The sequence below is a fragment of the Neofelis nebulosa genome, chromosome X (genome assembly GCF_028018385.1).
Source record: "Neofelis nebulosa isolate mNeoNeb1 chromosome X, mNeoNeb1.pri, whole genome shotgun sequence".
Taxonomy (NCBI): Eukaryota; Metazoa; Chordata; class Mammalia; order Carnivora; family Felidae; genus Neofelis; species Neofelis nebulosa.
In genome coordinates this window covers 20,619,129-20,645,663 of record NC_080800.1, presented here as the reverse complement: position 1 = coordinate 20,645,663, position 26,535 = coordinate 20,619,129, and the positions used below count along the sequence as shown (strand labels likewise).

Here is a 26,535-nt window from a genome sequence, read left to right as displayed (position 1 = left end):
AAAACTGTGGGTGTGGCACATATATACTTTCCCAGGCAACCCAAACTGTAAACACACAAGACTAAATATATTTTATTTAAAAGGGTAGGCAGGGTTAAGGGGCACCTGAGTGGCTCAGTCAGTTAAGCATCCGACTCCTGATTTCAGCTCAGGTCGTGATCTCACGGCTCATGGGATCAAGCCCCAGGTCGTCGTGCCCCACTGTCAGTGCAGAGCCTGCTTGGGATTCTATCTCTCTGCCTCTCTCTGTCTCTGTCTCTCTGACCCTTCCCCACTCATGCTCTCTCTAGCTCTCTCTCACTCTCTCAGAACAAACATTTAAAAAACAAAAAAATTTTAAAAGGTTCACACAGCAAGTAGTTGAACAGATTCAACGTAACAAGGAATTAGTTTTTTTAAAAAGCATACAGGAAAATTTAATGGATTATGGAAGTTATTTCATGAGACTTTTTTATTAGAAAACTTTCCTATTCAAAATTCACCACAGAATTCTGCTATCAAATAATAACCTCTATCGCGAATACACATAATCATTTGCTTACAAGAGGCTGAACAAGGATAAATGTGAGTGAGTGCTGAAAAAACAAACCTGAAGGTGTCACGGTCCCTTACTTGGGTCTAAAAGGATACAAAAAGCTGTCAAGCTCAAGATTAAAAAGCCGCTGCCAGAAGAGTAACATAAAGGACCATAAAGCATTACAAAGTCATAGATAATGCTGCTCTTAGGAAGCCTTGTAAGCTATAAAGCAATTCTAGTAAGGTATGTTTACCATCCTTCTACCCAAAACCCATCCTGAGTGGGAACCAGGGTTTTTGAAAGCACTGGACCTTCTCCCACTCTCCCAGCCACAGCCAACTAGACAAGTGGGGGACAGAACCTACTGTAGGGCGACCAACCTACAGGTTGGTCACAGTCCTCAAATCCGTGGTCGTGGGCAAAAAGATGGACTGGGCCAACTAAATTCGTTTTTTGAGAAATTAGGATAGAGACAGGCAGGGCAGGAGACACAAGGACACGCTGAGAGTTATCATGACTGACCTAGAGGGCCTGGGGTGGCCACCAATGCCTTAGACGAGCTGCCCTAAACAAGCGTCAAGGCTACAGACAAGAGAGAAAGGCAGAGGGGCTGGGGCGCCTGAGTGGCTCAGTCGGTTAAGCGTCCGACTTCGGTTCAGGTCATGATCCACAGTTCGTGGGTTTGAGCCCCACGTCGGGCTCTGTGCTGACAGCTCGGAGCCTGGAGCCTGCTTCGGATTCTGTGCCTCCCTCCCTCTCTGCCCCTCCCCTGCTCACACTCTGTCTTTTTCTCTCTCTCAAAAATAAACAAACATTAAAAAAAATTAAAGAAAAAAAACATTTAAAAGAAAGGCAGAGGGGCCATGGCTTGGCAGCCTCAGTTGCAAAGATACACAGTAAACAACCTTGTTTTCTGCTTCCCAGGTCCAGTGTAGCTCCAACTGTGAAGTGCTTCCTGTCCTCGGATTATCATGGGACCTACTAGATTCTTTTTTTTTTAAGTTTATTCATTTTGAGAGAGAGAGAGAGAGAGAGAGAGAGAGAGCGAGCGGGCGAGAGGGACAGCACGAGTGGGGGAGAGGCAGAGAGGGAGAATCCCAAGCAGGCTCCGCACTGTCAGCGCAGAGCCTGACACGGGGCCCGAACTCACGAGCTGTGAGATCATGACCTGAGCCAAAGTGAGAGGCTTAACCGATTGAGCCACCCAGGCGTCCCCCTACTAGATTCTTTTAACGTATCGGTTTCTTGTGCTAACATGAGCGGGCCTCTGTTACCTGCAACCTCAAGAGCCCTAAGTGAGAGCGTAAGACATTATCTCTGAACCAGAATAATGACATGCTCTCAAGATACCACTTGTATGCTATTATGCTAAGCAATAATGGCATGTAGCAACAACACAGGCAAACTAACATCACTGTGAATGCTGACTTTTGTACCAAGTATTTAAGTCTGTACCTTTAAAATGATCTTACCACAGGATTTTCCATTTTATTTCCTGGTTTCTTAACAAAGAAAGAAGAGGAAAGGGTCACAATGGAAGGCACCTCCCAGAGGATAATAGGAACAGCTTTACAACACTAATTCCAGCATTCGCTACCACGAGTCTATAATTTACAGATGGTGAAGGTAGATATTAATGTGCTAAATAGGCAGCAAGGAGGCATGCTTCAATGTTCTGCACATTCAATCAGTGTTATGCAAGATGCACCCCACGTTTACACATTTATACAACCATCCAGTCAAAAATAAAAATGTCCCTGCCCTTCTACATAAAAGTAGTTCCTGTGGTCTGTCTCAGGAGACCCAGGTATGGTACCATTGTTAGTTCATTAGAGCTGCGTAAGGCTGTGAAACGCATGCGCATATGGAGGCATGTGTGTGCACGCCCAGGTCACGTGGGCTTCACATGTGACTGTGCTGAACTCGGGCAGGATCTTCACAGCTGAGAAAATCAAGAGTAGAGCTGTCATTAAAACCCGGAACCCCTGCTTCCTCTACATCAAGCTTCCTAAAACAAAACAGAAGGACAAAAATAATCAAGACTGAGACAGGATGTGAGAAGGCCAAAAAACCTGAGAGGTCTCATAGGATGTGAGAAGGCCAAAAGGCAATGAAAAAAATACCAGCTACTCGAGAAAGAGGAAGGGAGCAGTAAGACTTCGCTAAGAGTCCAAAGACACAGACACAACTTTCTTCCACTCTCTGACAGTTCCCAGGAATACCGGGACTGGCTGTGACACGTGGGCCCTTTGAGACCTTCTCATCATTAGAGAGACTCCGGGGCCTTTTTGCTAGAAAACCCAGAAAAACTTGTAGGCCTTCTGACCGCTGGTGCTCTCTGCTTTGTTCGTTCTCAGTCTTATTTTGAGCCAGAAAGAGCCTGTGCTCAGGTGTTCTGACACTCAGAGAATTGAGAGGAGGGCCCAGAGGGAATGAAACGGGAGGTGACTGTTAAGATTGGCTTTAGTCCACAGGGAGAAGAGACCTTCAGGTTTCCTTCTAGGCTGCCCAGTCCATTTCGCCACAGTAGGAAAGCTACCTGATTTAAGGCCAATAGCCCAGTGAGGAATAAAGACCATACACACTGGGCTGGAAAAACCATTCGTATACAAAGATGATGAGTAGAGCAGATGAGATATAGGAAGGACTCCAACCATACTGATACAGAGGACGGAGAAGAGGCTATGCTGTCAGATGTTCAGTTCATCCAGGAAGGTCATGAGTGATGGGCACTCACGCTGGACAAGATGAAACAAATACAATGGATCTTGTAGAGACAAGGATCACTCACCGTATTTGTGACTGCATACTCATCTGTAAATGTGGTATGAGCTCAAATGTATAAAACAATATTCTCACTGAGTTACAAAAATGGGTCATTTTTATTCTCTTTACCCCTGCCCTCCTTTTCTGAACTTCCTTCAATGAGCACTTTTTAGTATTTTGCTAATATGGCATTAGTCCTCTTAACTGACCCAACTGCGAACACGAGCTGGATGACCAACAAAAACGCTCGATAACGTGGGAAGCCCTAAAGTAGAACTATTGTTATAAACGTTAAGTTCGACTGCACGTTTGAATATACAATTACTCCCCCGCCAACCTTTTCATGGAAGGCCAAAGCCTCTTCGTTCCATATGGATCGGTTTTGGGCTCTAGGTCATCTTTCTCAGGTAAGTAACCCCACATGTATCTATGAATTCCAACTCCTACTCCTTGAAAGTCTACTAAAGGTAAAGATACCTGTGAAGCAATGTGAGTTCAGGTTCCTTCTGCGATTTTTCCTCAGTGCTGCCCTGTAACCTAAGAGTTATCTGTTCCCTGTCACTTCATTACATTTTTAAGAGACTCTTCTTTATCAAGTCTTTCCGAAGCATTCAACTTGATTTTAATGGAGAGAAATCTTTTTTCTACTCGTATTTCTTCAGTTTACATAATATTTATATAAATTATGGAGTCACAACAGGTGGAAAACTTATACCAATGGTTTGAGGACAAGTAAGTGGCCCTTAGTAAGCATCCACCTCACCAGGTGGAAGGAGCATAAGAGCATTCTACAGAGTATGCACGAGCATACTCAGCGTGCCGTGGGGACCAGGAGGCATGATTTGCGAAGGGAACGAAGGTGGCAGAAGAGTTGATTGTGTGAATGTAGCTTGGTGTGTTTCTGCACTTTCAGAATCTGAAACCACGCTCCGCTGCTGACCTCCTTAAGGGAAGAGGCTGTCGAAAAATGCAAAATCTGGTTTAAAAGATAAAGTAGGAGCGGGGAACACGCGAGCCCTTCCTCCTGACCACGAGAGCGAACGTGTGCTGGGGGAAGCGGCAATGCGCGTGGCAGAAGGGCATGGAGGGTAGCGGGGGATGATTTTCCTAGGCACTGGCATCGCCAGGAATCCAGGCTCTAAGTCATGCCCACAAGCGGCAGAAATGATTAAATGAGTACACAGCAAGCTTTATTCACAGTACAGCAGTGGTGCCACTGGGTACAAAGTGGAGAAGGGCAGGAGAGAGAGTGGAGCCAGAGCTGTGAGTAAGCACGGGAGGGGGCAGGGAAGGGACCCGTCTGGCCCACGGTCACACCATGACCACAAAGGACAAAGGAAGTGGAGCCAGGAGGTAGACCGGAGGCATAAACATCTACTTTCTGTCTTTCAAGTATCAACTGAACCGCTTTGCACATCTCTTCAGCTAGTTTTCAGTGCAAAACTTCTGTCCCTAGGAGTGATGCAAAAGCAGAGACGATCAATTCCAGCCGTTGAGAAATTTGCAGCGCAGTCAGAGGGACCAATGAAGTACGAGGAAGGCCGGGACCGGGGAGCATGGAACAGGCCAGGGAAGAGCAGCGCAGTCAGTAAGTGGCGCGAACCCACAGGTTCTTTTCACCTGAAGAGTCAAGGGCAGCGGGCTCGTCCTCATCCTCTCTTACGAACTGACTCATGTTAGCGCCGCTTCCTCCCTCTGCTCTGAGAAGCGCTACCAGTTGCCTAGAAGTCTGTTACTTATCTAATTGTATTGATTTGCGGTTTAAATCTCTCTGAAAATTAATGAAAGACTGCCAAGAAACAATGAGATGATAAACATGAGTCTGTTTTCTACAAGTTGATCGTGAATAATGGCCAGCATATGCCAAAGTACAGATCACACTATAATGAACCCTGACGTACCCATTACTACACTCAGCGGTGTTCAACACATGTCAGTCTTTTCTGCTGCAATTCTGAAGCAAAACTCACATGTCATTTTATATCACGTGCGATATTTCAAAGATACCTTTCTAGAAGCTAGGACTCTCTTAAAAAACATAATCACAACATAATACCACATGTAAAAACAACAGTATTTCTTCAATGTCAAATATCCAATTGTCTTATACATGTCCTAAATGACTTTTATAAATATTTCACAGCTTATGCCAGAAAGGAAAGTAAAAGGTGCCAACCTATTATATAATTGACAGTATAAACGAGAAGCCAAATGACTTGTACGAGGCCCAAGGACTACTCCTGGGAAACCTGCCTACAGTCCCTACCGGGTGAGAGCCCTGCTTTAGGAGCTCTCTCTAGATCAACTCATTTAACCCTATGACAAAGATGACTTACCAACAGCACCATTTTACAGATGAAGAAACTGAGGCCCAAAGAGATTACCTAACACGTTCAAGGGTGCCCAGCTAACCCAAATGTCCATCAACTGATGAATAAACAAAATGTAGTATCTCCATCCACTGGACCATTACTCAGCTGTAAGATGGAATAAAGTACTGACCCACATGCGATGTGGACGAGCCTTGAAAACATTCTGCTCAGTGAAAGAAGCCAGACACAAAAGGCCGCATGTTGTGTGATGCCACTTACGAAAGTGTCCAGAATAGCAAGTCTACAGAGAGAAAGTAGACCCGTAGCTGCCTAGGGCTGGGTGGACGGAGACGATTGCCAATGGTCATGGAGTTTATTTCCGTGATGAAAATGTGAGGCTGACTGTGGTGATGAATTCACAACTCTGCACCTGTGCTAAAAACCACTGAATCGTGTGTATACTTTAAATAGGTCAGTTGTACAGTATGAGAATTCTATCTCAATAAAGTGGGTTTTATTTTTTTTTTAATTTTTTTTAACTTTTATTTATTTTTGAGACAGAGAGAGACAGAGCATGAACTGGGGAGGAGCAGAAAGAGAGGGAGACACAGAATCTGAAACAGGCTCCAGGCTCTGAGCTGTCAGCACAGAGCCCGACGCGGGGCTCGAACTCACGGACCGTGAGATCATGACCTGAGCCGAAGTCGGACGCCCAACCGACCAAGCCACCCAGGCGCCCCACAAAGTGGGTTTTAAAATAGTAAATTATCAAAAGGATTAAAATTTGTCAAAACAAGGAATGTCTATTGACCATCTTATGGGCATACGCTAAATTCAATATGAGTCACAAAACCAATGTAAAACACAAATGCTTATAGTTCAAAAGAAAAGGCATATATTCAGTACATAATCAAGTTCCTGTGCTTTCTGGATTTGTGCCTTTTTCTCTACGAGCGGGCAACTATCTGAACCAGGCTTTCTGATTCGTAAAAGCCAGTGGGCTAGGTCTGATGAACACAAGCTAGGACAAGACCGATCCTGCTCCCCTTCTACCCTGGGGCCTGCAGAGGTCATGATCAACCACAGGGTTATCTTGTGAGCGAGCAACCTAGAGGATTCCTAGGGAGCTGAGGCTGGGCCTATATTCACCTTATAACTGACATCATTTGAATGAATGTGTCCTAAGTAAACAGAGGCCAGAACAGCTCAATGATCCTTGGGTGTGCTAAGGCCACCATGCCGGGGTCCCCCTCCCTGGGTTTAGCAACACCCAGGCTATGCAAACGGCACAGATCTTCCTTACCTATCGCTGCTAAAGGTCTGGTCTGCTCCCCCACTGCGGAGGCTGCACCTGTTAGGCCATCTACCTCGTCCCTCTAAGCTCAAACAGCAAAGGTCACTCTGCTTGAGGTGGGCTTGAGAGCTTGGCCAAGAAGACAAGGCCTTCTTCTGCCTCCCACTTAGCTACACAGTTTAGAAAAAGAGCAACTAAGCTCCTTGATGAAAAACGGGAAGGACTGTGGCCATGAAAACTTGTGCGTGTTTAGGGGAAAAAGAGGAGGACCACAGGACCACAGTAGGAGATATAATCTTTGGGAAGGAGCAGTTTGGGGATCTGAGGCTGCACAGAGTAACCATAACATTGAAAAAAAATTGAAAAGGTCCAGGCAGGTGGGTCACTTAAAACAAGTAAGGCTTTGTGGAGGTAACATTTATCTTAAATGAACAACCAGGAAACTGCTGTTCAAATTACAAGTGCCTGGGTCCTAGGATGTATGGCTGCAGGGCTCCATTCTACTCTGAGGCTACTAGAAGGGTGTCTGGGTGGATGGCCAGTGAACCCATGAAGCTCACATGCCACACAGATGCCTGAACCTGGGGTGCACATCAAAAGGATGTTGAGATGTTACAAACCTGTGAATTCAGCTGAATTTTATAACACGGATTTATATTTCCTGGAAATTTCAGGTACTGGTAGCAATCCAAACTTAGAATGCTACTTAAGCTACGCAACAGTTCAGTGTTTAAGATAAAACTATACGTAAAACTCCAGTCAATGAGGTAGAAACTCCTATTTCGAACAGTGCTAATTATACATCTTTTCCTGAACTGTCACATATTTGGCACAAGTGGCTTGGGCCCAGCCCGATGAATGAGCCAAGAACTTAGCACCATAACGCTAGGGTTGCCTCAATGAGACCACAATCCTATTTGAACTCCAATCACTAACACGATAGTGGTCTCCTTACCTTTCACTACGTCAGCCACATTACAGGTGGGATCGATACTTCCTATGTGTTTAGGATGAGCCGGATTAGTATCACCACCAAACAGAAGAGCTAAACAAACACAAAAGGGAAGGGAGAGATTAAAAGCAAAGCAGGCAACTGTAGGCTTACAAGCTGTAAAAGGATTGTCTTGTTTTTAAGAATCATTTTAGCATCCGCACTGACTTAAAGTGACAGAACACATATAATGGTGGCTGATTGGCTCCACTGGACCGCCGGGTGCTATGAGTGGGTCCGAAAGCAGTGACACGTGCCAGCTGTCCAACCCTTTTCTCCCTGACCCAATGTGACATGGAGGAAAAAGTTATTTTCATCCTTAGCCAAGTTTACCCACCTTCTCCATACCACTCCAGACAGTGATTCCAACATTCACAACATATTTAGAAACCGCAGACTGCCCTGTCGGTGCAGGCTTGCAAAGTATCTTTGCTGTGAGCACCTCAAGTGCCTCCGTAACAGAGATTGTTCTCCAGAGCAGTCTACACGAATAGTATCCATTCAAGTATTTTTTTTTTTTTTGCTCACTTTTAAAAGTACATTCAAACAGTTTCACAACACACAACATCTGTGAAATTTTACTCCTGAATAAAAGCCAAAAGGAGCCCTCAAGAAGAAAGTCATCTAAATCCAAATGTTTATAGGTGTAGTTATTTTCAAATTGGACAGAAATTGGAGATAACTTGGATTCCACAAAAGCGAATGCTTAAATAAAGCAGGGGAGGTTTTAAATTATGAAAAATGACAAATAAGGGCATTAGGCCAAAACCTATAGTTCCAACTGATCAAGTGGAAGAAAGAGGGGTACAACCTTGCTTAATCAATGACCCAAAAACATGTACATATACACGTACACAGACACAGTAGGTCACAAATTATGTAAGTAGTTTAAATCAATAGTAATTAGGTTGTTTTTTCATTTAAATTTCCTATAAATTGTTATACATTCCTATTTTTAAAAGATATTCATTTGGGACCAACCCACATGTATTAATTATTTAACATTCACTTATCCAAACAAATTAGTAAAGATGTTCTGCCTATGTTCTGCTTCAGCAAAGAGGGTGATTTAGACCCTAGACATGGAGGTGCTTTTCCATAATAATTATGAAATCAGGCAAAGAAACAAGGCTGAAAACGAGCCCAAAAGTTTTTTGTGGCAAGAATTAGTTTGTTTGTTTTTTTTCTTATCTGCTTATCATCCTGGTGAGGGGACTAAAACTCTGCAAGAGATTATGGTTTCACAATTCACTTAATCTGATTTCAGTGATCACTGTGAAATTAAAGATCAATTGCCTCAGGCTGTCATAATGCCAATTTAATATTCCCAGGATCAATGTTTTTAAAACCAACAAGGAGACCACGTAACATCCCGAGTAAAACATCCTCTCGGAGCGTCCTCCCAGGGACACATCCAAGCAGTGAGATGCCTTCACTAGGAAGGTAATGGCAGAGGCTTAAAGGGCGAGCAGAGTTCCAGTCTCTAATATGAGCATCAAATTTCAAGGGTCTCTTTTAACAAAGAATGCTAAAGAATAGCTTTTTAACAGACAGGATTTACTTGGGAGAAACTAAACTAGAAATGAAATTTCTACATACAAAAATGCAGATCAGTACATTCTAAATCAAGCAACAGGAAAACACTGGGGAGAAATCACTCTGGGTACCCATTCAAAAGTGGACCAAAACCACAACTTACTGTGCTGGTTAATAAGCATGCGGAAAGAGATGCGGTTGGTATAGAACCGATCCAGAAAATACTGGATGTTACTGCTAATGAACGGATCAAACCCAAATTTCTCCTTGTATTCAATCACTCCTTGTGCCATTGTAGGAACCACATCATTGTGTCTATTTCTGACTTTAATCAGAACTTGCAGAAAGCTGTGTAGGAGGGAAACAAAAAGAGGTCAGTCTTTATACTTCATGGGCTGATGCATGAACTTCCCAGCTCTGTCTCTGGATTTTCTATGTGCTGGTATTTTTTTAAGTAGAGACATAATCATTATAGGCTACAAGGAAATATTCATGAGAAACTAAACTATTACCCAAGTTTTTGCGTGAAACTTTCTATCAAAATTCTTTCAAAGACATAAAAAGTAAGAGGTTCTAGTTAAAAAAAAAAATGCTCAAAGATCTTTTTAGTAACCCAGTGACTTTCTGGAAAAGCAATCACATATAATACAGGTTCTATAAATTTTTGGTGAATAATTGCAGAACATATTAATATTTCTTCTGACAACATGAGGACAGTCTCCCCATATCTCCAAGGATTTATTATAAAGTCTCAAAGCAACAGCTTCCATGAATAAACAATGCGAAATTTCTTAAGAGTAAAATTTTGAAATGAATTTCTCATAGCAGTAAAACAGAGCGACAAAATATAGATAGAACAAAGGCAATTAAAACAAACCTACAAGTATTATGGTATATTACTATAAAGATACAGAGGGGAAAATATGTACTAAGAGTGGTAACTAAGAATAGAAAGACAAGTCAATGGAACCAAATAAAAAGCTTGGAAAAAGGCGAAAGGGCAAGTAAGTCTGTGTACATAAAAACTTAGCATATTTATAAAGTGGTGTTCCAAGTCAGTAGGGAAACAATCAAATTAGTTGGGACAGCTGGCTAACAATTTAAGTCACATCCCAATTTCAAGCCTTAAGCCAAAAATTTAGTTAAAAGATTTAAATGTGAAAGAATGAAACCACAGAAAAAATAAAAGAAAATCGGGTGAATAAGTATATAGCATAGCTTGGGGTAAGGAAGGCTGGTCCAAGATGAACACCATAGGTAGAAACCATGAAGAAATAAATGATAGTACTATGTAGAGTTTCAGCAATTCTATAGGGATACACATTACAAAGGCCAAAAAAAAAAAAAAAACAGGGAAAACTACATTTACAAGAGCTACTGCTATCCTTAATAAAGGAAAAGATGAGCACCCCAACAGAAAACGAGGCAAGGGATCTGGTGTCAATGGGAAATTTACCACAGAGAAAATGCAAATGCCAGTAACTTCTCCTTCAAAATAGTAACAGAAAGGCAAAACAACGCAATAAATACTATCCTCCGCTTATCAAACTGGTGAATAATAACCAGTGTCATCTAATGTTTGTTTATTTTTGACAGAGAGAGACAGAGCATAAGTGGGGGAGGGGCAGAGAGAGAGACACACACACAGAATCCGAAGCAGGCTCCAGGCTAGGAGCTGTCAGCACAGAGCCCGAAGTGGGGCTCAAACTCACAGACCCCGAGATCATGACCTGAGACGAAGTCGGATGCTCAACCGACCGAGCCACCCAGGCGCCCCAATAACCAGTGTCATCTAGAGCAAGGAAGCATAACTGATGCATTTCTAGGGGCAATTTAGCAGCATATATCAAAAGACCAAAGAGAGTCATTCCACTCTCAGGAACTGATCCCAGGAAAGTAACAGGACAAGGCCAACAGCTGTATTTAAGAGCTATTTTTTAGAGCCCTGTTTAGAGTAGCAAGAAAAATACAAACCATTCTAAAACTCAATGACAGGAGGTCAAATCACATGACTTACCTGTAGATGGATCATTTTGAAACCATTAATAATGGTATAGAGATCTATAATGCCCACAGTTATTTTTGTAAAACATTGTGCACATATAAAAATATGGATGCCTAGGAAAAAGTATGGAAGGAAAATGTTAACAGTAGTGGTCTCATGATAATGGAAATTTGGAGTGACTTTCTTTTTACTTATCTGAATAGTCTCATGTTTCTCAGTGATGAAATACTTCTGTAACCAATACATACATACAAAGACATCAAAGATGAATAAATCAACCATGAAACTGAAAGGTCATAATTATCCAGAAGACATTTCAAAACGGACAGTTTGTCCTCTACGTAACGTTCTTTCCAACCTATTTAGAAATTAAATATCACTAAAGCTTAAGATTTCATTATAGTAGAGAAACACCTCACCTGACTGGAAGGAAGGAGACTTGCCTCAAGGGCTCAATTCTCAGAAGCTTCCCCAGTCTTCCTGGGCTCTTCTTAACTTTATCATCATGGGAAGTAACCTTGTGCTCTAAGCCGCTTTCACTTTACTTAAATGATCTCCCTGCCCGGGACTCCTGTATAACCTCTCCCAGACTGGAAAAGGCTACCACCATGAGTAAAGCCACTCGCTCACCTTCCTTTCCTTCCTTCGCCAGGAGCAGTGGGCTTCTGAAAACCCAACTATCTTAACTAGCTGTGTGAACCAGGGCAGTCCATCAAAACTCACTAAGGGAGACTGATTACCATTATGATCTCACACACAATGGATCCAGCACTTGGCAGTTTCCAAAGTGGGCTCATGTCCGTAAGTTGCATCTGACCGATAACCTGTACCAGAAATTGAGACAGGATTCCCGGAAACATACAGCCGCAATATTATATACTTCCACCAATCTATACCCTACAATTTGAAGCTAGAGAAGTCATCCTAATGGCATCAAGACAAACTGTTACTAGCTAATGACTTCTGAGAAAATGAAGCTTCTAGATTCAATTCATTTAATTTCAATACCTTAAATGGCAGCAATGGCTTCTAGCAATGAAAACACTGCATCTGGAGCTCTAATCCAATGCCTCCCCTCCACAAGTCACAAATCCATCAACAAAACACCTAGCAAAGTATAAAACAGGTCAGGATTCTTCTTCCTTAAATTTTAATTTACAACTAAACTGGAGCTAGCTACTCAAGGCTCAAACTGGCGGCTTGGGCACTACGGAACGTTGTAAAGAACAATGTACTAAGGAAATGGAACAATGACTTACGGATCCAAGTTCTGCTACTAGCGAATATTACCACGTGGGGCAAGTCAGTTCACTTCTCTGACTTCAGTTCCCTGAGCTGTACATTGAAAGGGCTGGGTTCAATGCCTCGAGCTAAGGTTGCGTGAATAACACAAAGTTTCTTGGTTCTTTTTCCGGAACGCCTATATAAGGCGTTTGGTGTCACAACTATGTGGACCAGGCTTCTATGTAGAAATTCTTCAGGACAACAGGCCTGCCCTGCGTATTCGCTCGTGTGTACGCGAAACAGGAGGAAAGTGATGTGAAGGGGATACTTAATTTCTCTTGGGGTAAAAAAGAAAACCACACTCAGAGCTGGGGTTAGTGTTTTTCAGTTAAATGAAAATGAAAAAACAGAAACATTTTCCATCTGCAAGAGAATTTGAGAATTCAGCAGTCTTCATGCGTAATAGCAACAAGAGAATTCAGGTCATTATATTAAAAGCACACTCATTTATGCTGTTCCAAAATAGAAGCATTACAGTTTTTCCGAGCTCAAATGTTATATCGCCTTGAAAATTAAAAAAAAAAAAAAAAAAAAAAAAAAAACATCTGTAAAGGACTGAATAGATAAATTCATGTCTATATAGAGGCCACTGCATTCTTAAAACCACCACTAGGTGGAACATTTACTGCGATATTTACAGTGAGGGGCCTGCGCCAGTTCACCATGAGTAAAAGCAGTAAGAACTAGACCGTGAAACAATGTTGAAGTCATTATTCCTTTTGTGCTACGTTAAATTCTTAACTCAAATTATTTAAAAATGTGACTGTCAAGTTGTCACCCATTAACAAACCTAGTGCTTTTGTCCAAATTAAACTTCTTGGTTCTTAATGCCACGAGTTCCATTTACCAACACATTTTTTAACGTAGAAGTTTGTACTTTCAGGTAAGTTTGGTACCATACTTACTTATCCAAGACCTGTGGATCCTCAGGGCTCTTATTCTCGTATTCTAGGAGTTCAAGAAAGCTCTGCATATACCTAAAAAAGATGAGTTACTGTGTTAATTGCCTACTGTGTTCATTGCCATCCATTCCTCCTTTCCCACGTCCTAACAGCAGCCCAAATTTTCACTCAGGTATCTCCCCTATCTCCCCCTCACCCCATGTAGCCCAGGTGCTGCAGGGGAAGCTGATGCCATGCAAAGCTCCTGGGTGGCCTGATTTTTCTCTGGGTAATGGTATTTTTCTCGTCACTGATGACTAACTAGTCCAATAGGCATTCCCCTGAACACAGGGACTGGCTCAGGAATGGTCATACCGCCCCAATTCAGGCCAGTGAAAGAGAAGACATGGTCGAGGACTTTGGGAAAGAAATTACCTCGCTCTGCTTTTTGTACAGTGTGCCATGTGGGTGTGGAGCCTGGAGATGTTGTAGCTATTCTGTCACCAGGAGGAAACCCAGCCTGAAAATAAAGCTAATGCCGTGGAAAGCAGGGCCTGGATAACCTCATGAATCTCTGAATTGAACCAACACCAAAAGCTCATCCTTCTGGCTACAGGAGCCAATTTATTGTTTCGTTGGGTTTTCTGCTATTCACAAACATATTCTAACTGGTACACCAAATCTACAGTTTGATTAGCCAAAAAGTACATATCTACTGTAAGAAACACTATGTGACACCAAAGCACACGCTACGAACTTGGAAACTACAAATAAATGTTCCTTCTCAGAGTTAAACCAATCTCATCAATACTGCATTGGAGGAGAAGGAATGCCTCTCTGGTCCTCAGAAACAGCTTCTGGATTAAAAATAGCTACATATCTCAATCAGGGTCAGTACAGGAAATAATGTGTCCAAAATAAATATCTGGAGAACAGAGAAAAATGGCATTGAGAGAGGCACATTACTGGAGCAGCTGTATCCAGACAGAACCTGCTGGATCTGGAGGGGATTCAGAGATGCCAATTACTCAGACGTGCGCCATCTCTGCTTTGGATCTGAACATGCCCGGAAAGAATTATCCCTGAATATAATTATTTCGAACAATTAATTACCACTAATCCTACTAACCAGCTTTGGAGAGAGGATGAGGTACTCCAACAACAAAAACTGACTGTGGAGCACATAAATACATCAACAGGAATAATATTTTATTAATCAGCCTCACTTGAACTTTGTAACAATGCATGACACTAAAAGTATGCTCATCTCCAGATATATTTTTTAAAAGCCTCTGGGCACATCAGGCTATGAGTTAGGTACTGTTGAAATCTTCAGGTCAAACCTCTCGGAAAGGCCAAACTCAGCCATACACAATAAGGCCCTCTATCTAACACGCCCGCAGAATTCTAGGGAGGTAACCCATCCTTTCCAGAGGGGTAGTTCATCTAAAGAGCCAAGTCATGAACAGAGAGGAGCCAAAGATCACGTGGAGCTGCCCAGCCCGCAATTCAAGAGAACAAGGAGAACACGCTCTAGCGAGGTGGGCTTCACAGCCTGTTGTAAGTAAGAGTCACTATTAAGAGGAAAAGGAAACAACAGCTAAGCACAATGTGTGATCCTAAACTAGATTTCTAAATTGGGGGGGGGGGGGGAGGGTTACTTAAAACAAAAAGAGCACTGTTAGGCCAACTCATGAAATGGGAACAAGTTGTCCCATTTTAGAAAATATCACTGGACTGGGGCACCTGGGTGGCTCAGTCGGTTAAGCATCTGACTTCGGCTCAGGTCATGATCTCACGGTTCATGAGTCCAAGCCTTGCTTCGGGCTCTCTGCTGTCAGCACAGAGCCCGCTTCAGATCCTCTGTCTCCCTCTCCCTCTCCCTCTCTCTCTCTCTCAAAAATAAACATTAAAAAAAGAAAATATTACTGCATCAATGTTAAGTTCCCAAATTTGATAACCATACTATGGATTTCTAAGAGTTGTTCTGAAAGAGATATATACTAAAGCATTTAGGGGTAGAGGGACATGATGTCTACCGTTAACCCAAATGGTTTAGGGAAAAAAATAATGTGTGCCATATATGTAGCACATGTGTGATATACCATAAACATACACGCATATATACATACGTGCATAGAGAGAGAATGAATATGAGAAGAGCAGAAGAAATGCTGCCAGATGTTAACAATTAGTGAATCCGGGCGAAGGTATATGGGAATTCCTGCTACTAGTCTTGCAAACCTTTCTGTTACATTGGGAATTATTTCAAAGTTGAATTTAAAAAAAAGTTAAAAATGACATGCATAAGTTTGGAATGGCTATGGAAGACAAACGGGAGACAAAAAAAAAAAAGAGCTGACCCGGTCATCTGAGTCTATACTTTGCCAGCAAATAACTTTGAAGCCCGTGAAGTAACTTTTACATAAGCAATAGGTTTGACTGTCAGCCTCCGCCACCAGGCCCAGGGGACTTGACGGTCATCTAGCCAACCTACAATCCCCAAGACAATGACCCTGATAGTGAATTCACATTTTCTGGAGAAAATTTTCTGATGATGGTCTCGAAGCAATCAAGAAGTCTCACGCAAACAAACACTCGTCGATCCGGAAATGAGCTATGCATCTGGGGTGGAAAGCAACCTACTTTGAGAGCCAAGTCACCGTGGCCAGCTCTCTGACCTGCCCCGGACCCCAGGGCCCCCGAGCCTGCCACAGCGAGGAGCCACTGCTTGTCTGGAACGGAGACTGGTGCCCACCCAATATACTGCTTCTCAGACAATTCAAGCTTAGCCCTAAGAACAGATTATAATTAATATTACTGAGGAATCACGGCTGAATGTCCATTCTCCTTCGGTAGCCTGGCTGCCATTAACCCTTTAAATGCCAACTAATTAATAGCTCCGTTCGCCTTCTATCTGTCCCCATCATTCCCTTCCCCTAAAATGCTGTCCCTGCCCCTGCCCCCTCCACCCATCTACCCAGGGGCAGTGCAAAGTCACAGCAGCCTCTTCACCCCCCACCCCCACCCCACCCCCCCAACACCCTCTGGGCGCTTCCTCTGTACTGGCTTGAGAACACTTTTTTATCTGGCCTCCTTAACTCGTCCAGCTTTCTTGGTGACTTCTACCTTGCTTTTTATAATACACAGGAGACATGCAAGTGTTTCTTGACCATACGCAGATGCCTTTCTGAAAATACACCACCTGCTCTTACACCCTACCACTCGCCAACCTCACCCTGCTCACCTAGTGACTGGTTTGGTGACACATTTGACTGTCCCAATCCAGTAACCATGCCTGAAGCGTCAGAGCTGTACCCGATCAAACTTGATGTCACACTTTGCTCAGATTTTTTCTATTTTTCACAAGGCAAAGGAAGCACATTAGGTACTGATATTTTTACAATCCAAGGTTCCCCTTTAAACAACTTCATTTTCTCGAAAAGAAATACTGCCTCCAAGAAACTCCTTTAACAGGAAAACAAAAGGAGCAAGGCTGAGACTTGATCAAAGTGGCAACATTCCCTTACCCAAAGGATGGCAGACCAGTGCCCAGAGGTCACAGCATTGTTATTCCTGTATATTTTTCTGTACCAATTTTTGTTCCGATGGGCAATTACACTTATAACCAGAAAAATAAGATTTGAGAAGAAAGCGGTTAGTACACGTGAGAAGTATTTTCATTAAGACAATTTTAAGTTGTCACAAAAACAAACGAAGAAACACATATAACTGCTTGGAAAACTCAGCTATCCCAAATGACTCATTCCTACACTGGCATACGTGTACTTTTAGGGAGAATGGTCTCAATGCCAAGTGTCCAGAGCATCATGGGAAGACCCATCTAAAGCCACATTATTTACTCACCAACTCTGTACCAACCCCACCGAAGGGCGGTTAAGCAAGTTATCCGGCAGAAGATTAACTTCTCTCATCGTGTTAGCCAGTCGTACAGGAAGCTCCTTTCGCAGAAACATATATGAAGTCTTCTCACACGCATTATCTCTCCCTATTAAGAGATAATAAATGTTCCATGATTTTATAATCTAACAGATGCAATAACAGAGTGCTCTCGTGACGGCACAGTTACTGCTTAAAAAGAGAAAATTAAACAATCCTAGGGTCTCCAGCTAAATGTTTATCCTCTGAAATTGCAAGCTGAAGAAAATTTAATTAGAATAGAAAAAGAACATTTATTCCAAGAGGCAACCTTGAAAGCAGTTTTTTTTTTCTAACACAAATACATTGCTAGGGTTACCAGCAGTGATATAAAAGTGACCTGGGATATAATCTGAACTTGTTTTCAAATAAACACTGTGGGAAAGCTGCCAAGTACAAAAGCAGGAGAACATGCAAATCCACTCCTGTTTACAGGGGTTTCCAGAATGCAACAGATCCACTCATTCCACAAATATTCACCTACTGCATGTTGACTCATTCCTAAGGTTTTCTTCAAACGTGTTTCTCCAGGAACCAGAGCTTTGTCACTCTGGGAAGTGGCCACAGACGTACTCTGATCGGGACACAGGGCTCAGGACGTGCCAGAGATACCAGCTCACAGGTGTACTCAGAAGCAGAGTGACCTACTATGGCAAGTCCAAGAGGGTACGACACAGTGTCGACCACAAAGACAGAGGTCAGAGAGTCTTCTGTCGGTCGCCCTGAGCTGGTGGTGCATAAAATTTATGTAACTAGGGCAGAGAGAGAGAAAAGGTACCCAGCCAGCAGAATGAGGAAACATGAACCACTTCCCCAGCTGCTCTGTGACCAGAGTGGTTCCACGTAGGTTTTGCCCCCCACTCCCCAGGTCCTGCTGTAAACCTGGATGATGGTTGGGGGATGGGGTTCATGACAGAAAGGACATGAGCTTTGGGGACAGAAATGTGCTTCGGCCCCAACTCCTCCATTTTGGGGGTAGGAAACCTTGGGTAAGCTTCTTAATCACTCTAAATCTCAGCTGCCTTAACCTGTAAAATGGGGATGAAAATTCAGTTTCTATAAAGACTAAATGTGATAACGTGTATGGAGCCTGACACAGAGCAGGTGAGCCATAAACATTAGTCCTTCTTCTACTCTCCATGATACTTATGGGTCCATCCCAACTCCTTCACATTCCACAGGCCTTCCTGATGCTCCATACTGCCGGGAGGATGTTCAGAGATGGGCAACCTTGAGACCAGGCTCAGAGAGAAACAAGCAAGGCTCAAGTAACAATCTTCTTTTTTTTTTCTTTCCTTCATTCTTTTTTTTTTTTAATGTAATTTATTGTCAAGTTAGCTAACGTACAGTATATACAGTGTGCTCTTGGTTTTGGAGGTAGATTCTGGTGATTCATCACTTACAACACCCAGTGCTCATTCCAACAAGTGCCCTCCTCAATGCCCATCGCCCCTTTTCCCTTCTCCTCCACCCTCCTCCAACTCTTCCCATTCCTCCAAACATGATACAGGCCACAAATCAGAGATCCAGAAGTAAATCTGATTTGCTAACACTTGCAGCCAAATTCTGGTTTATTCCTTTCCTCTTCCTGCTGAATAAGACTAGAAATAAAGAATCCACTTTTGAAAGTCATCTGCAGAACCTTTCTTTCTCCTACTGACCCCTGAGCCCCATTCTCCATTTTAAAAAAAGTTAGAGTAAGAGATTAGTCTTAAACAATTCATCCCTTACTTCGGTTATTCTAAGTGAATATACTGAATGAAGGCCCTGGGTACATCTTTAACTAATCAATGATTCTGTCTTCCACTTTTCCCCCAACTAAGGAAGAAGGGCGTGGTATCCCAGCAACGACCTTCCATCACCTCCTCTATGCACACTTATTTGGCTTTAGATGATTAACATTTAAAAGGACTCCGGCTGCTTTGTTTCAGGTAATATATATCATTCCTAAAATGTTTCATGTAATTCTTAGACACGAATCATTTTAAATGCACTGAAAATGCTGATTTTTAAATCATAGTGAATTGCATCACAAAATGAAGCACCTGTTATTATCTAAGGTAAAAGGTACATCTAACTTTTCACACACTAGGAGAAATACTTAGCATCCTGGTTAAATAGAAAAGACGCCTTTTTTTTTTTTTAAGCACAAAAGAAATGATGAAGTACTCCCTGGAGGAGAAGGAAGTGAGGGAACAGGAGAGAAGAAGAAGAAGCCCACGGGGGTTGAATCAGAATGGTGAGCGGCAGTATGAACTTGGGATTTAAAAAAATTACCTGAGTTTCTTGACACAAAAAGTTTCCATTTTCAAACTGCCATGTCCGCATCAGTAGCAGCAAATTGGAAGCCTAGGGTCAGGGGAAGGGGAAGGACCAGGAGAAGTGGGGGCAGGCTGGCAGGTGGCAAGGGGCGGTCAGATCCCTGTCTGTGCTGGAAACCCACAGGGCTAGATGGTTTCAGAATTTCAAGGTTATCAGATTTTAGGAAGGTAAAAAGGAGTATGTACACGTATTGTGCAACATGGTCTATTATACAGACACAATACAGCTGCAGTGAAATCTGCAAACATTTACAGAGAGCAGGACAGAGACCATGGCCTCAAATAAGTTCAGGTCATGTTTTGCCACCAAAAGCATGAGAAAACAACTTCAAGTTTTAGAGGTTTTTGGACTTGAAAATTCAGATAAAAAACTGCAGACTTGAGGCACCTGGGTGGCTCAGTCGGGTTAAGTCTCTAACTTCAGCTCAGGTCACGATCCCGCGTTTCATGAGTTCGAGCCCCGCATCAGGTTCTGCGCTGGTGGTACGGAGCCTGCTTGGGATTCTCTCTCTCTCTTCCTCTCTTTCTCTACCCCTTCCCCACTTTCTCTCTCTCTCTCTGTCCCTCTGAAAATAAATAAATAAACTTAAGAAAAAAAAAAGGCTGTAGACCCACAGAACAGTAACACCAAGATCATGTGCCAGACTTAGACTTGGGTTTGAATCCTGACTTGAGGCTCAGGAGCTCTATGAAGGTGACATTACACTTCTAAGCCTCAGTGTAGCCAGCTGTAAAATAAGAACAGTACCTGTTTCACAGAACTGCGTTAAGGGTTAAAAAGTGCTTAACCTTTAACATTAATAACGTCTTAAAATTTAGAAGAGGGGGCTCATTAAATAGCCATCACTAATGATGCCAGCAATGATAAAGCAGAGAAGCCTGAGGCCACAGGGTGCCAGACCAAATCATCTGATACTTGCTAAACCCCCGAGAGCCCGACTGCATTCTGGTTCAGTGTGGTTGCCTCCGCTCATTTGGTGATTCTACATAATTAAAAAGGGATTAAGAGGGATTAAAGTATGTTGTGTCCCTACCTACCACTTTTATTTATTTTGAAATAAAAGGCCTTGACGCATACATCGGTCAACTCTGCACAAACTAGAAAATTCAACAACTAGGAATGGTCTAAGATAACCAAATACCAGGAAGCCTTTATTCTAGCCATCTTGGATGATCAGCCTGTTATCAACCACCATAGAAACAACCATGTTTTGTCTCTAGACACCCCCCCCCCAACCATGGCACCAATGGGAGTACCTCATCTATGGCAGCTCCTCAATGATTTACTGGAAGAACAGAGAATACTTTCGGAAGTTTGTAGTTTTAAGAAACAATACCTGAAAAATCTGTTTTGACTCCTACATTCTTCTTTAGCTTTAGAGATTAATTCTTTGTACTCAGGTACCTTAATTATACAGGGGGGTAAGCCTTTTTTAGTTAATTAGTGAACCTAAAAATAAATATGAAAGGCCCAATTTTTTTTAACCTTTCTGTGGTTTTCCTCATGTAAGTTGAAAGTATTTTATCCCATGTATTAATATTGGATATTCAGTTTAAATTAAACCAAAGGGTTCTGACAATCTTTTTTTTTTTAAGTAAACCTAAAAAAATCCTTTTGGTTGTAATTGAATGTCCTCTCGGAAGGCCTCAAGTTTTCTAAGTCTTCTGGCATATCCAGTATTTTCCAGTTATTCTTTCCAGTTACTCAGCTTCATTTTTTCCCCACTTACTTGGCTTCCCTACATTCCTTAATTTTGATTTTCCATTTTTATTCCATATTTCTCTATAAGCTTTGCCTTATTCAATTTTACCAGTTAAATTTTTTCCTAGTATCTGTTGGAAGGATGATGAGGGAGTGGGTGAAGGGCAGGGAAGATTCTGAGCTTACCCTACATTCGTGTGTATTTCTTTTTTTTTTTTTAATTTTTTTTTTAACATTTATTTATTTTTGAGACAGAGAGAAAGCATGAATGGGGGAGGGTCAGAGAGAGAGGGAGACACAGATCTGAAACAGGCTCCAGCCTCTGAGCTGTCAGCACAGAGCCCAACGCGGGGCTTGAACTCACGGACCGCGAGATCATGACCTGAGCTGAAGTCGGCCGCTTAACCGACTGAGCCACCCAGGTGCCCCCGTGCGTATTTCTTTAGTTTCTCATGCTCATATGATGACCTTTCAATTCTCTTCTGTACTCGGTTTTTCAAACTTTACCCTTTCATTGAGAAGTTGGAGACAATTACTACATATGATTTTCTTTGTCTAAAGAGGTTCCAAATAACTTTCCATTCACCAAGACACAGGATGAACACAGAAACACAAATGACTTTTGAGCAAGTGCAGGGAGCCCTCTCGGTGACGGTTACCGTTAAGAAAGGAGCGTTTGACTAGCCTTCTGAGAGCAAGAGTTCAGACTTATTCTTTATACCTGGTTTCCATCGTGGCCTCTGTCTGGTAAATCTTTAATCCTCTTCCTGATTAATTTACAGGAAGCAGAAAAAATATTTCTTCAGTTAATAAAGTGACCTGATAATGTCTCTTATAATTGAAGCAGAGGGTTGAGCACATGCCCCCCAAAATGGAGAGTCCCCTGTCTGCATTACTAGCGGGCTTTGTCCACATATTTCAGCTTTAACACTTGCGGGGGGGTGGGGGGTGGTTTGGGAGAGGTAGTAATGGAATCACGGAGTGAAAAAGGAGAGCAGTAACAGGGAAAATTATAGCAAGGCATCAAAAACCAACAGATTGATCAGCTCATTCTAGTTACGCTGTTTTTTTCTAAATACTGTCAATTACGTGTATGAGTCTGCAATGTATTTTTACCATTAACCATACTCAAATGGGGAAAACGTAACTGAGAAAATAATATCTTAGGGACAGCTCCGGTTTTTCTCCAGTTACATTTATAAGATTTCGATCTTATGAAAACACTGAATTTTAGAACCATGATCAATTAATTTTTGGACTTGCCAGGGCTAAACAATGATTAATTGGCCTTCAAAAGAAAAGTGTCCTTCACTTATACTTTTAAAATATTTACTCTGTGTCCAGAAGTAGTACTTCACTGCCTGAGAAGTTTCACAGATTTCCTTTATCTGGGAAAACTTATTCCTGAGTGTAGACATCAAGATATGTAGACTGGGGCGTCTACCAAAATTAAGGCTGCCTCTATTCTAGGTCAGACCGTGTTTTGGTTATTATTACTAATAGCCAGAAACATCAGAGCCAAAGGCGGGATTTCACACACACCGCATTCCCTGGCAAATTCAATGCCCCGACAACATCCAGACGTGACACTACTTCTTTCAGCTCAATGTCTATTTCATTATGCTCACCAATGCCATAGGTTAGGAATTCAGACAGGATGCAGGAGGGATAGCTCGTCTGGGACCTCAGCTGGAAAACTCAAAGGCTGGGGCTGAGGAGGCAGTGACTAGACGGGGGACCTGGAAGTTCCGAAGGCTCCTCATTTAGAAGTCTGAACCTTGGGCCGGTGACTTGCCAACTAGGATGGCCTACCAGAGCACTATCTGGTGGCCTCTCCATCGGCCTGCTCACAGCATGGCGGCCTTGGGTTAGTTGGATTCTTGCACGGGTTCGGTGAACAAGGTGAAGCTGCATGGCCTTTTATGATCCAGGCTCGGAAGTCAAACAGCTAGTCACAAAGCTTGTCCAGATCCCAGGAGAAGGGGACAGATCCTTCCTCCTCTTGAGAGAGGGGTGATGAGGGCACACGGTAGGAAAGCATCAGTGTGGCCATCTTTAGAAAATAGGATTTGCCCTATGATCACGAGGAGGTGCAGAGGATGATTTCTCAAATTACATTTTATTAAAATTTTTTTAACATTTATTTATTTTCGAGACAGAGAGAGAGCATGAACAGGGGAGGGTCAGAGAGAGAGGGAGACACAGAATCCGAAACAGGCTCCAGGCCCTGAGCTGTCAGCACAGAGCCCGACGCGGGGCTCGAACCCACGGGCCGCGAGATCGTGACCTGAGCCGAAGTCGGACGCTCAACCGACTGAGCCACCCGGGCGCCCCTCAAATTACATTTTAAAGCACTCTTCAAAAAACAAAAGCACTCTTTGATTGCCTCAACTTATTTCTTCTGGTGTCATTTTTGAGCAGCCATTTATTTAGTTTAGTTTGTTTTTCACTGTGGACTTCCCTCAGACATCTGGTGACCTGTGCTTGTTCAGTAATGCTTGAGGGTGAAGCAGCCTTCAAAGACGAACGAAGTGAGGACCGCAAATATCTGGTTATTCAGGGCTTCTGGGTGGGGCCCTAACAGCACACCAGGATCCCTAATTCTCCTTAAGTAGTTCACTCGATGCCATTAGAGAAGAGTCCCCTGGTACCCTCTACTTTCCCTACAGATAATTACCTACCTACTAATGTTCCGATGGTTGGGGTAAAGGATGACCCTACTGTTCGCAGACTTCCAGTTCATCCTCCGGTTTTCAGCCAGCCAGCCCTATCTGTCACTCCCGTCCTCTATCTGTGGTACGCTACTGAGGCCGAAGCCCCCTCCTGGGCCCTGCTGCGTCCAGCTCAGCACTCTCCTTGGCCACAGTGCCTTCTGAGTATGTTCTGGACCTGAGCTGTCCAGTGCTGGAGCCGCCAGCCATGAGGAGAAATTTGAATATTCAGTTTTCTTATGAGATCAATGATGATAAGAATACTCTTATGCTTCGGATACACATACTTAAGTAACTAGGGGTAATCACGTTCTCTACAACTTACTCTCAGATGGTTCAGCCAAAAAGGCATGTGTTGAGAGAGGGGCAGGGCAAGAGACAGGAAGAGGGATAGACAGAGGGGGGAAAGATAAGAAGCAAATATGGCAAAGTAACTGGTGGATCTAGGTGCCAGACATGGATGTTAACTGTAGTATTCTTACAACTTTTCCTAAGGTCCGAAATTTTTCCAAATGAAGAGTGTGGGAGGGACCCTGTGAACAACCTAACTATCCAACAATAAGGGAAGAGTAAAATAAATCACGACATTGTATATTTACATCGGGAAATATGGAGTCATTCAAAAGATTGTTTTCAAAAGCAGTCTCCTGACAGAAAGGTCTTCCTATGTAACTAGAGCCATTCTATTTTCTAAAAAGAATACAAAAACCTCACACAGAATGTGCTACCATATGCAACGGACGTGCGAAGCTCGTGTGACCTTCATGTAATGATTGTGGTTGTTCTTATAGGGAAGGAGGGTACAGGCTGACTATGACAAGGTCATTAAGGTAGGCGAGGGTCACTGGACCCTTCCCTGAGGGGCATCCAGGTCTGTGCTGAGAGAAAGTGACTAACATCCACTAATGCCCTCATCCTCTCTCTTTAGAGTCCTGTTCACTCTCTGAAGGTAGACATGTGTCCATAAACACACTCGGGAGAAACCCGCCCTTCTGTACGCCAAGTGAGGCCAAAGCAAGTTGTAAACGGGTTTCACCATAGGCCCACACTGTGTCCTCTGCCTGGACAACCCCTCTGCCATTCCCCCCATTCAATGAGTTCTATCTATGTCCTGTGGGTCCCAGGATTCCTCAGAATTCCTCAGAAGACTGAAGAGCCCACTGGCACAAAATCCAACACACTGTAGGTGTTTAATAAATATTTCCTGCTTAGAACTGAAAATAAAAACACCTAGCAAGTTTTAGAATAAACTTACTACAGCAAATACAACTCAGGGATGCAACATAATATTTGCTGGTAATGGCCAATTCCTCTTACAGAATGACAGATCACTTCATTCTATATATTTGGTCAGAGGTATTACATCTTTTAAGTTAGGGGAAGAGGAACCCAAGGGAGGTAGGAAGGTGAAAATAAAGCGGCAGTAACCGTCAGCATGGTGTGTCAGGCCACAGAGCGGAGAGAAAAGGCATGGGTGTGTTAGGAACTGATCCCACAAACAGAGCCCGGTCCAGCCAGAGCATGTGAGTAACATGGCAACCGCAAAGATTCCTATCAACCTAATTCCGGGAGGGGGTTTAAGATCTAGTCCTAATGGTGGACTGGTAAATTACGTGACGCCTTGTTGTCCTGGAAGCAAGAACATTTAAGTCAAGGTCACACTGCACTCATCCTCGAGGTTAACTGAGGCAAAACGTTAAGTTAACCGCTACAGTGAACGAAGAGGATCCAAAGCCAGTCACGCTCCAAGCACAAACAAACTGAAAGTGCTGTTTCTTGGAAAATGGTCAGTTTTTAGAGCTGGGACATTCAGCCAACAAACCTTAAAGTAATTAACATCCAAGGTTAAGAGCTCCCTATGCAGCTTTTGTTCTTAGCAGTAAGCTGATTTCATCCAGGAAGTGCTGTGTCACTAACTTCCTGTAATGAAAGCAGTCACCATCTACTGGGCACCTACCACGTGCCACACCTTGTGCTCCATGTTCTCAACCGTACCGGTACGACGAGCCTGTGGTCGGATGCTAGCATTTTGATTTTTTTTTTTTTTCAACGTTTTTTATTTATTTTTGGGACAGAGAGAGACAGAGCATGAACGGGGGAGGGGCAGAGAGAGAGGGAGACACAGAATCGGAAACAGGCTCCAGGCTCCGAGCCATCGGTCCAGAGCCTGACGCGGGGCTCGAACTCACGGACCGCGAGATCGTGACCTGGCTGAAGTCGGACGCTTAACCGACTGCGCCACCCAGGCGCCCCAGGATGCTAGCATTTTGATTCTG

The 26,535-nt window shown here is 43.0% G+C and overlaps 1 protein-coding gene across 3 annotated transcripts in view; it reads right to left on the bottom strand.

The window, feature by feature from the left end:
- The window catches only part of PDK3 (pyruvate dehydrogenase kinase 3), a 72,236-nt gene that overhangs the window by 31,974 nt on the left and 13,727 nt on the right, over positions 1-26,535 (bottom strand). For 2 of the 3 annotated variants that reach the window (XM_058714420.1, XM_058714419.1), the window contains exons 2-5: positions 17,454-17,595; positions 13,611-13,682; positions 9,580-9,764; positions 7,845-7,934 (exon numbers count right to left, since the gene is read on the bottom strand). In XM_058714420.1, coding sequence (XP_058570403.1) covers positions 7,845-7,934; positions 9,580-9,764; positions 13,611-13,682; positions 17,454-17,595 — 489 coding nt within the window. Of the gene's footprint in view, positions 1-7,844; positions 7,935-9,579; positions 9,765-13,610; positions 13,683-17,453; positions 17,596-18,005; positions 18,040-26,535 lie in introns of those variants that run through there. The other variant, XM_058714421.1, reaches the window with a different exon arrangement.